General features: G+C 49.9%; 2 protein-coding genes across 7 annotated transcripts in view; one reads left to right on the plus strand and one right to left on the minus strand.

Annotated features, from left to right (window-relative positions):
* SAFB (scaffold attachment factor B) overlaps window positions 1–3,851 on the plus strand; it is a 42,648-nt gene extending 38,797 nt beyond the window's left edge. For 4 of the 6 annotated variants that reach the window (XM_003795000.2, XM_012808368.1, XM_012808371.2 and 1 more), the window contains exons 18-21: window positions 2,510–2,628; window positions 2,779–2,876; window positions 3,204–3,255; window positions 3,538–3,851. In XM_003795000.2, the coding sequence (XP_003795048.1) occupies window positions 2,510–2,628; window positions 2,779–2,876; window positions 3,204–3,255; window positions 3,538–3,667 (399 nt within the window). In that variant the 3' untranslated portion in view covers window positions 3,668–3,851. The remainder of the gene's footprint in view (window positions 1–2,509; window positions 2,629–2,778; window positions 2,877–3,203; window positions 3,256–3,537) is intronic. The other 2 variants (XM_012808369.1, XM_012808370.1) reach the window with 1 other exon arrangement.
* A 4,235-nt stretch (window positions 3,852–8,086) lies between these two features.
* CUNH19orf70 (chromosome unknown C19orf70 homolog) lies at window positions 8,087–9,854 on the minus strand. Its single transcript, XM_003795003.3, has 4 exons — window positions 9,692–9,854; window positions 8,876–9,053; window positions 8,682–8,733; window positions 8,087–8,315 (listed from the first exon to the last, which is right to left on the minus strand). The coding sequence occupies exons 1-4, from the start codon at window positions 9,718–9,720 to the stop codon at window positions 8,218–8,220; spliced, it is 357 nt and encodes a 118-aa protein (XP_003795051.1). The 5' UTR covers window positions 9,721–9,854; the 3' UTR covers window positions 8,087–8,217.
* Window positions 9,855–10,747: the final 893 nt, after the last annotated feature.

Raw genomic sequence — 10,747 nt, forward strand, 5'->3', positions numbered from 1 at the left:
AGCCGTCATTGTTGTTTGGCGGGTCTGGGCTGGGGATTCGAACCCACCACCTTAGGTGTACGTGGCTGGCGCCTTAGCCGGTTGAGCTATAGGCGCCAAGCCGACCATGCCTTTCAAATGGAGCAACTCACTGACTTACTCCTCAAGTTCCCACACAGTGCCTGCCAGAAGTATGTCCGACAAGCCTGGGAGAAGGCCGATATAAATACAAAATGGCAGCCACAAGATGGGCCAAGAAAATTGAAGCCAGAGAAAAGAAAGCTAAGATGACAGATTTTGATCGTTTTAAAGTTATGAAGGCAAAGAAAATGAGGAACAGAATAATTAAGAATGAAGTTAAGAAGCTTCAAAAAGCATCTTTTCTGAAAGCTTCTTCCAAAAAAGCACCTGCTAAGGGTGCAGCCGCTAAAGTTCCAGCAAAAAAGATGACTACTGCAAGCAAGAAGGCTGCAGCCCAGAAAGCCACAGCCCAGAAGGCAGCACCTCCTCTAAAAGCTCAGAAGGGTTAAAAGGCTTCAGCTTTTTGGAAAGAAAGCATAAAAGGCTATAATGAAAGTAATAAAGGTTCTTTTTGACATGTTGGCAAATAAAAAAAAAAGATATTAAGGAAGGATAAAAATGGCTAAATAGTTAAAAGAACTAGATGCCTACTTTGTGTCAAAATGCTGCTGTCTAGGCTAGGTGCCTGTGGCTTAAGCGGCTAAGGCACCAGCCACGTACACTGAGCTGGCAGGTTCGAATCCAGCCCAGGCCCACCAAACAAAAACAATGGCTGCAACCAAAAAATACCCCAGTGCTTGGAGGGGTGGGGGGCAGGAGAATTGCTTGAGCCCAGGAGTTGGAGGTTGCTGTGAGCTGTGATGCCATGGCACTCTACCCAGGGCAGCAGCTTAAGGCTCTGCCTCCAAAAAAAAAAAAAAATGCTACTGTCTAGTTTTGCATAGTTGTCTTTCTTAAAAATTAAAAATGAAACTATCTAAAACCATCAGGTGTAATTTTTTTACATCAGTATGCCTTGAAGATGGTTTATAGAAATATTATTTCAGGAGTCCCATTTAAGAAGCTCTTCTTGCATTTGGCAGCACTGCCTTGCATGAATGCTGTGACTCCAACTGAGGGAACAAGGCTATACTTTGTCCATCTTGCAAAATTAACCCCCTTTTCTTAATTTGTTTAGAGGAGGTGTCAGCACATGTTTGGGGAAAATAGACCAGAGAACCAGGCAACAGTGCTGCATAGTAGGCTGTTGCAGGCAGTGAGTAGGACCACACCTTGCACTGATGACATGCAAGAGTGGACCATCTGTCCTCTCACCGAGTTTCCCCATTTAATGGGGGAGGTGAACTTGACCATGTATAAATAGGTCACCTAGAAGCATCCAAGAGGGTTTCATTACCAGGATTGCTTTCCAGTTTTTTCTCACCTAGAATGTGGTCCTGAAGCCAAACCACAAAGGCCCTGTCATCTGTGGAAAAGAGGGCAGCAGGACTATGGAGCCAAAGCCACTTTCCAAGAAAGTTAAGCTGCAGAGTTCTTCATCCACAGAACAGGCTTTGAGTAAATATTAACCTTGGGCTTCAAAAAAGTGAGCATAGAACATAAAGCTTCCTTTTTTGTCTGTCACATAGCAGGGAGGACACAAACAAGAACACATGTGGCCTGTGCTGGCCAAGGGGATGCTGCCCTCCAGTTCCACCTGACAGGAATCCTATAGCCTAAGCAAAGCAATAGCAAGACTTAGAAAATGGTCACAATGAAAAGCTGCATTTAATTAAATACCATCATAGCATTGGTGTTTACCACAGCAGCAGTTTATTCAAATCATGCATATGGATTTTTTTTTTTTTAAAGGAAAATAACCCTGTCAGCCTTCAGGAAATGATAGTATTCCCAATACAAGTGTCAACCTTTTTACGTGTCCTATCATTGGAGCCAGGGAATCTGGTAGTAGATGGGCAGGAGTGTTGCTTGTAGTTACATATTACTTCCTTTGCTGTGGAAGGGAGAAATGTGTAAAACTGAATTTCTAGTACATGCATACATTAAAGGTTATAACAAGCCTTTACATAGTAGATACTTGATGAGAGAACACCTTTGGCTCCTGGCCACTAACTCTATGAGCTGTGGGTCCTGGAGTGCTGTTTTGAGCATCATCATAGTTGGTAGCCCTCCTGGCTTTGGTTATGCCATGGGAACCCCCCATGGAGATGTCCTACTTGCTGTCAAGCAGTCACTGGGCCCCAGCATCCCCTCCCTGGTAGCCTTCCAGGCTTGAATTGACTTCCTTTTAGATGAGGGTTAATCTGCATTTCCATTGTTTCACAGCTCCCATTTGCCCTTCTGGTGCCAGGACCCAAGGCTACAAGTTTCAGGGAGGCAACTGTGTCATGCCAGCTGACAAGGCCTTTCAGCACTTAAGGAGTTACTGTCATTGTTAGTGGGTTGCCCAGAAGGCCTTGGGATCTGGTGGTTAATATTGAAGCTTTCTCTTCCTTCTGGGTTCTTATAGCATTACCCTGAACGCCACGGAGGACCAGAGCGTCATGGCCGGGACTCCCGAGATGGCTGGGGGGGCTATGGCTCTGACAAGAGGCTGAGTGAAGGCCGGGGGTTGCCTCCTCCCCCCAGGTTAGTGTCCCACTTGCGGGGCTACTGGGATGAGAGATGGGGTGGGAGAGAGCTGGGTGAGTCCATTGGGCTAAGAGCTAGTTCCCATTTCCCCAGTCACCCTGCCCATATTGATGGGGGCAATCCACATCAGAGATGTCTTTTTTCAAGGGGCAGACGGGACTGGGGGGACCGAAGAGAGGATGACCGGGCATGGCAAGGCGCAGCTGATGGAGGCATGATGGACAGGGATCACAAGAGGTGGCAAGGTGAGGAGTGGGCTCCTGGCCAGAACTGGTGTGTCTTTGTTGGGAAGCCTCTGAAAAGATTGAACTACTCTGGCTGTACTTACCACTGTCTTCTTGCTCTTGGAGTAGTGGTGCTCATTAACTTGAACGAACATACTATGTATGGGTGCATACCACAGTGACACTAATCTCTGGAGTTCTGGACCAGGAACGGGGCAGCAGGCACAGTGAGGCTAGATGTGTGCAGTGCATGTGCTAAGGCATCCTGCTGGCATCTGTTACTTTTGAATTTAACTGGGTGCTGTAACCAACATTGGACACTTTGTGAAGAGTGTGTCTTTCTTCCAGGTGGTGAAAGAAGCATGTCTAGCCACATGATGAATCAGGGAGGGATGTCAGGGTAAGGTATTTTGTCACTGGTAATAGTCTTTCCCTGTGGTGGCTTCCTTCTCCTCTGCATGTTGGTCTGCCTTAGTGAAGATTTAAAACCAAGTGAATATTCCCAATTAACACCACCTTCCCCCCACGTGTGATGCAAGGTTGGTCATCTGAGGCTGATTGAGTGGGGGTGGGGTATCAGGTGGGGCACCTGCCTGGGGGCAGACCCTGAGAGTCCTTGTAGGCTGAGATGGGGCCAGAGTAGAAGAGTTTCCTGAACAAAAGCTTTTGAATTTGTTCCTAGGCGTGGCAGCTTTGCCCCTGGTGGGGCCTCGCGCGGCCACCCAATCCCACGGGGCAGAATGCGAGGCGGGTTTGGAGGCCAGAGTCGAGGGAGCAGGCCCAGCGACAGCCGCTTCACTCGCCGCTACTAAGAATTTTGAACCCTGTGTCCTGTCATGTGGCAACAAGACTCTGTTCTGTTAGGAGTTATCTTAAACTGTGTAAAAATATTTTTTTTATCTGCTGCCATATTATAGCTCAACACAATGTGAATTTTTTTTTGTTTTTGTTTTTTTTTTTTTTGTAATAAATGTGTTTCTGTTCACATACCCTTTATTTAAAGTGTCATCTCTTTGTTTTCACCAGGTAAGTGAAGTGAAATTATGCTTAGTATTTCAGGTGTTTCTGGGCTGCACTCCTCCCCCACACCCAGACCTCTTACAGCAAGTGTTGAAAGGCAGTAAATGCAGCTCTTCTCCCCAACCAAAATCATGCATCCTTCAGACAAGGAAGGATCTGGGGTGGCCAACAGAGACAGTGGAGCTGGTGGGGTGCAGGATAGAAGGGACTTGGCCACCAGAGGGGGCGCTGGGGCAACGTCCAGGGCTGAATACAGCTGTCACACATAGCAAGGGTGCCTTTTGCGGATACAAGGAACTAGCATACCTCAGAATATAGGGAGTTTTGAGTTTCTAGGGCTTCTGTAGCAGATTTCCACAAACTTAATATGAAATTCATAATACCATCTTACAGTTCTACAGGCTAGAAAAATTTACCATTTTAAGGTATGCAATTCAGTTGTCATATAATGTACATTCCCAATGTTGTACAACCATTAACCAGTATTCATTTCCAGAACTTCACACAAACTACCCACCCATTAAACACTAACTCCCCAGCCCCTGGCATTTACCATTCTACTTTGTATCTCTGGCAATCTGAGAACACTAGGGATCTCCCACATGTGGAATAGGATTTTGGTTTTTGTTTTTGTTTTTTTAAGCTGTCCTGGGCCAGGTTCAAACTTGCCACCCTCGGTGTATATGGCTGGTACCATAACCACTGTGCCAGATTTTGCCTTTTCTGTCTGGCTTATTTCACTGAGCATGTTTTCACAGTTCATCCATGTTATAACCTATGTCAGTGTTTCATTCCCTTTTGTGGTTAAATAATATTCACACTTTTTTATCAGTCAAGCGGGCTTCGGGTTGCTTCCACCTCTTAATTATCGGGAATAATGCTGCTGTGAATACTGGTGTAAATATCTGAGTCCCTGTTTCTTCTGGATACATAACCTATGTGTGGAATTGCTGAATCATACAGTAATTTCCTGTTTACTGTTTTCCACAGTAGCTGCACCATATTTACATCCCCATCTGCAGAGCACAAGGGTTCCAACTTCACATCCTCGCCAACACTTATTTTCCTCTTTTTTATAAAAGCCATCTTAATGAATGTGAAGTGGTATTGAAGCACATTGTGGTTTTGATTTCCATTTCCCTAATGATTAGTGATATTGAGCATCTTTTCATGTACGTATTCTTTCATCTTCGTTTTTTTTTTTCTAGAAAAAGGGTCTCAGGATAGAGTGCAATCATAGCTCACTACAGCCTGCAATTCTTAGGCTCAAGTGACCCCTCCCCTGGCCTACTGTATCTTCTTTAGAGAAATGTCTATTCAAGTTTTTGCTTGTTTTTGAACTGAGTTTTGTTTTGAGTTGGATCTCCTATATACCTATATATATATATATATATTTTTTTTTTTTTTAATTTTATTTTTTTGAGGCAGGGTCTTGCTGTGCTGCCTTGGCTAGAATCCATCCTCCTGCTTCAGCTTCCTGAGTAGCTGGGCCTAGAAGTGTCCACTATAATGCCTGACTAATTTTTCTATAGAGGGGTCTTGCTTTGCTCTCAGGCTGGTCTTGAACTCCTGAGCTCAGGCAGTCCTACCTTGAGGATTACATACATGTTAGGGTTACAGGCATGAGCCACTATGTCCAGCCCATTTAAATATATTCATGACATTAAGCTCTTAACAGATAAATAGGTTGTGAATATTTCCTTCCATTCTGTGAATTGTCTTCTTTACTAATGGTTGTGGGGGTTTTGGTTTTTGTGGGGTTTTTTTTGTTTGTTTGTTTGTTTGTTTTTTTGAGACAGAGCCTCAAACTATCCCCCTGGGTAGAGTGCTGTGGATCACAGCTCACAGCAGCTTCCAACTCCTGGGCTCAAGTGAGTCTCCTGCCTCAGCTTCCCTAGTAGCTGGGACCACAGGCGCCCGCCACAATGCCCAGCTATTTTTTAGTTGCAGCCGTCGTCGTTTTGGCGGCTGGGGCTGGATTCAAACCCGTTGTTCTGGCGGGCCCGGGCTGGATTTGAACCCGCCAGCTTAGGTGTATGTGGCTGGCGCCTTAGCCACTTGAGCCACAGGCGCTGAGCCTTTTTTTTTTTTAATGTTTTAGAGATACAGTCTCACTATGTTGCCAGGCTAGAGTGCAGTGGCTATTCATAGGCATGATCATAGCTCATAGCAGCCTCAAACTCCTGGGCTCAAGTGATCCTCCTGCCTCCACCTCCAAGGTAGCTGGGACTACAGGGGTCCAACACCACTTTACCCAGCTGATAGTATACTTTGTTGCATAAGTTTTAAAATTTTGGGTGGCACCTGTAGCTCAAGTGGCTAAGGCGCCAGCCACATACACCAGAGCTGGCAGATCTGAATCCAGCCTGGGCCTGCCAAACAATGACAACTACAACCAAAAAAAAAATAGCTGGGCGTTGTGGCGGATGCCTGTAGTCCCAGCTACCTGGGAGACTGAGGCAAGAGAATTACTTAAGCCTAGGAATTAAGAGGTTGCTGTGAGCTGTGACACCACGGCAATCTACCCAGGGCCATAGCTTGAGGCTATCTTAAAAAAAAAAGTTTTAAAGTTTTGACAAAGTCCACTTTAGTTTTCCTTTTCTTGCCTGTTCTTACCATGTTAGGTCTAAAAAATCAATGCCAAATCCAGTTATCTTAAAGCTTCTCCCATTTCCTTTTAGGAGTTTTACCGTTTTGAGTCTTAAGTTTAGGTTTTGGAATGAGGGCAGCTACTTCTATGTGGTCACTTATTGTTCCTGTCATGCTGGACTCCCCCCGCCTGCCTTTTACATCTCTGCTGCCATAGCCAACGTCACCATATAGTAGCTTCCCCTGGGCCTTGTTCCTCACCTGTCCTGGTCCAGCTTGCTACAGCCAACAAAATAAACTGAGAATGCTGCTTCCTCCTGTCCAAGTGACACTATGCTGTACACACCAGCCCTGCCTTGCTCTGTATTCCACCTCCAGGACTCAGTTTTCTCATCTGTAAAACACCCCACATCTGTTCTGGTCCATGCAGCTAGAGACTGAGGGGCTGTGAGTGTGGCCAGATGCTCCCTTGGTCTCACTCTGGCCTAACTCATGTTGCCGCTGGAGCTGCCCTCTAGAGTCTGTTGCACAGCTCCCTTAATCCCCTGACCAGACAGCTGCACACGTGTTAGTAAATCACTGGTTGGACCCATGACATGAAGCCCATGGCAACTTCACCGCCAAGTTCAAGGAGCTGCAGGACTCAGCTGCCCGGATGAAGGTATATGGGGCCCAGCAGGCAGCTGCTCATCTTTCCCCACTGCACAGTCAAAGAGACTCTCCGGAGAATTGTCCCCAGAGGGTGGTCTTTGCTCCCTTCATCTGTAGCATGTGTCCGCCTCCTGAGCTCTGCCCTCTAAACCCAGCAACATAAACTCCAGAACTCTTAGGATTGGGGGATTTTGTTCCAGTTTGTGGGTACCCTTACCCAGACTGGCTCCCTATTCCAGGGGCACATCCTGGCAAGGTGTCTGGCTCTCTATCCAACCCACTCCCTCCCTTGTCTTTCTGGGAATACCAAACAGGCTTTTTCCAATCACCAACCTCATGGGACACCCTTTGTGACCTTGTAGGGAACTCCTGAACAGCCCACCCTCCTGGAGCTCACAGCCTGATGAGGGAGACACATTCAGGTGGCCAGGCAACTAAGGCAGCAGGTGGCAGGGATGGCATTCCATGGGAGAAGGGTATATCTGGGAGATGGGGTTGGGGAGATCCTCTGAAAGGCAACAAGCTCCAGCCTGTGCTTGCCAGGAATCACCAGGGTTGTCAGGGAGGGTGTGGGATGAGAGTAGAGACCATGTATCAGGGAACTGAAAAGACAGAAGATCAGCAGCCTTGGGGGCTCCTGCCATGTTGAGTAGTGAAGGGGACTCACAATTTCACCTGTGCCTGCAAGCCCTGGCTCTCAGATTCTCCCACCCTGGGTTCGACCTCCCAGCACCAAGAACCCCCAAACTATGGTTGCCCTCAGCACATTCCTATCTCTTTCTGGGGCCCCTAAGCACCACCTGCTCTGACTTCCCACACCAGGTTGAGGGCCAGAAGGCAAAGAGGTGAACCATGGTCTGTGGCCAAAGTCAAACCCCAAGGAGCCCCCAGGAGCCAGAAGCCCAGGCGCTGGCGCTCTGGTCATTGGCAGACCCATCCCATATCCCTCAGGGCCAGCACACAGGTCAGGAAACACTTCTGAAGTCCTTTATTGGGCCAGCAAGGCCAGGAGCTGCCCTTCGAGTGGGGTCCCGTCTGGAATCTTCAGGTCAGTGGTATCCCTGCCCGTTCTCACCCATAGCAGGCAGCCTCTGCTGACTCACTACCTGGTACGTGCCTTCACATATTCCCAGCCCTCCTTGGAGTACTCGCAGGCCTTGGAGGGGGCGACAGACAGAGCTGAGATCACTGTGATGACACCTGCAGGAAGGGGTATGGCCACCCAGTGAGTCCCCTACTCAGCCTTGGCCAAGCCCCAGGAAAAACTCTTAGGTTGTCAAGGTTTTTGTAGAGGAAAACTGAGGCAAACAAGAGGCAGGGCCTTGTCTTGTTCACAGGACAAGCCCTGACGAGAACTCTTATATTCTACCTGACAGTGCACAGACTAGCCCTCTAAGGAGACTCCTTTGTGGTCCCCTCCCTGGAATCTCCACTCCTCTGATCAATAGGAGACACATACAGAGCAGAAAAAAGAATAGACAAAAAGGAATGGCCAGGAAGCAAGGAAGGGTGATAGCCTGGGGTATCTGGAGCTACTTCCCAACCAGAGGAACTGGGGGGACCTACCTGAATTCCAGGAGTCACGGATGGGAAAGGAAATCTTTGGAGGGGCTGGGAGCTGGGAAGAGAGACAGAATGGTGAAAAGTGCTCAGACCTTGGGATCATGCCACCCCCCAAGGCAAAAGATACCAAGCAGGGCTGGAAGGACCCCACAGCTGAACTCCCACCAAGTCCTGGCCTTGCTCCCAGCTCTCCATACCTTGGGTATTTGCAGGCCTGTCTGGTCACACACGTACTGGCCGAATTGATACATGGCCGGGGGAACCACTTCCCCAGCCTTCCGCAAGGCTGCCTCGCTCTTGTCGCTGGGCCCCAACAGTTCCTGGTCGTACACAAGGTAGACGGCGCCCCCAGCAACACTGCCCTTGATGAGGAGCCTGCAGGAAGGGAAAGAACAGAAGCTCAGTGGACACTGCTGGCCCACAAGGAGAAGTTAGACCCTTCTGGGGGCTCGCAGTTCAGAGTGACACCCCGTGGCATCACACACACACAACGTACAGTATGCAAAGCAGGGAGACTTACCAACACTTTAACTGGCAAAGTGACGTTGGGAGAGGAATAGTGGGTCACTCCAGGTCCCACAGAGAACAGGGATAGTGAAGACGTAAGACCTCTAACTTTCTAGAAGACTTTCATCCCAGGGAGGGACTCTCCGCGAGCAACCCAGGGGTTTTTCTAAGTGTCCTTCACCGCTTCCCGTGAAACACTCGCTGCTCTGCGCGCGCATTAACCTCCCCATCACCCCGAGTGGCAGGTTTCGCCAAGTTTCCCACTTCGGAGGGGTCGCCGACACCTTGAGTGACACGACAAGGTTCGCCAGGGGGAAAGCAGGCAATTGGCGACCTTGGGAAGCCCCAACCAGCTTGTGCCTCGGTTTCCCTAGGTGGGCCAAGAGTGTGAGGAGGGGCTGACACTATAAAAAGAGAAGAGCAGGTCGGGACCAAACCGGAGGGGAGTGCCCACTGGAGGGGGACGTGCTCGGGTCTCCGGGCGCGTCTCCGGCGTCCTCACGCACCTCATCAGCGACCACACACGAGCCACCATGGTCGCTCAGCTCCGCGCGCAAGGACACCCGACTCGCCCGCCGCTTCCGGTCGGGAAGCCCCGGCTACTTCTGGGCGGGGTAGTCTTTCTTGTCAGCCGTAGAGGCCTCCGGGAGTCCGAGTCTCGTTACTTACTGCTCAAGGGCGTCTGCGAGATGTACCAGCCGCAAAACTGTCTGGGAAACGTAGTCGGTACAGCCCTGTAACCGCCTGTTCGCGAAGCTTCCTGGGAAATGTAGTCGCCCTGGTGGCGAGAGGGGAAACAGACGTCGCGTTTCTTGAGTTGAAGTCTGAGTGTGATCCGAAAAGATGTTGGAGCCTAAGCGATCCCCCCGCGCCCGCGCGGGAGACTAAAGGCCAGGACTTCGGAAGAATAAGCCTAAAAGGCGGTCGTCACGGCAACGCGGGGTCGGGATTGTTAGGGAGTCCTAGGTTACGTGATCGCACTCGGGGTGGGGCTTCCGAGTAGTAGGCGGGGCCGAAGCCAAGCCTGGGTAGGAGAAAGCCTGGCGGAGGCTGTTGCCTGGCAACGCTCGGGCACGGGGTCCCCACGGCCCGGCCCCTCCCTCCCTGGAGGAGGCGTGCCTGGAGTGCTTCACTTGACTCCCGCCCTACCGGGAAGGGAGCGCGGTCCAGGACCTAGCCAGACGAAGCCGTGGAAGGAGACCTGAGGACGTTCGCGTGGCTCCCAGCCTGGGACTCGGCCCCTCAGGATAGTGGGGGAAACTGAGGCCTGAGTGGGTGAGTGCGCGTTTTGGGGCCCTGGAGAGGTCCAAGGGACCAGTGCGTCCAGCCCAGGATCTGATCCCCTCCCGTTTTTCCCGCATCCTACATCCCAGCCCACTTACTTCAACCTTTAATCTGCCCATCCATCCATCCATCCCGCCTAGTGCCTCTGCGCGTTGCTGCGGGAATGGCTGGAAAAGGGTGAGGAGTTGGCTCGGCGCCTGTGGCTCAATTGGCTAAGGCACCAGCCACATACACCTAAGGTGGCGGGTTCAAATCCAGCCCGGGCCGCCAAACAACAA

This window comes from Otolemur garnettii, unplaced genomic scaffold, assembly GCF_000181295.1.
Source record: "Otolemur garnettii isolate 467f Iridium unplaced genomic scaffold, OtoGar3 scaffold00088, whole genome shotgun sequence".
NCBI classification, from domain to species: domain Eukaryota; kingdom Metazoa; phylum Chordata; class Mammalia; order Primates; family Galagidae; genus Otolemur; species Otolemur garnettii.

Coding starts and splice junctions, on each gene's coding strand:
- CUNH19orf70 (XM_003795003.3), bottom strand. CDS start 9,720: ATGGTGGCTCGTGTGTGGTCGCTGATGAG. Junction 8,734..8,875: donor CAGGCCTGCAAATACCCAAG/GTATGGAGAGCT, acceptor CTCTCTTCCCAG/CTCCCAGCCCCTCCAAAGAT. Junction 8,316..8,681: donor CCGTGACTCCTGGAATTCAG/GTAGGTCCCCCC, acceptor CCCTTCCTGCAG/GTGTCATCACAGTGATCTCA.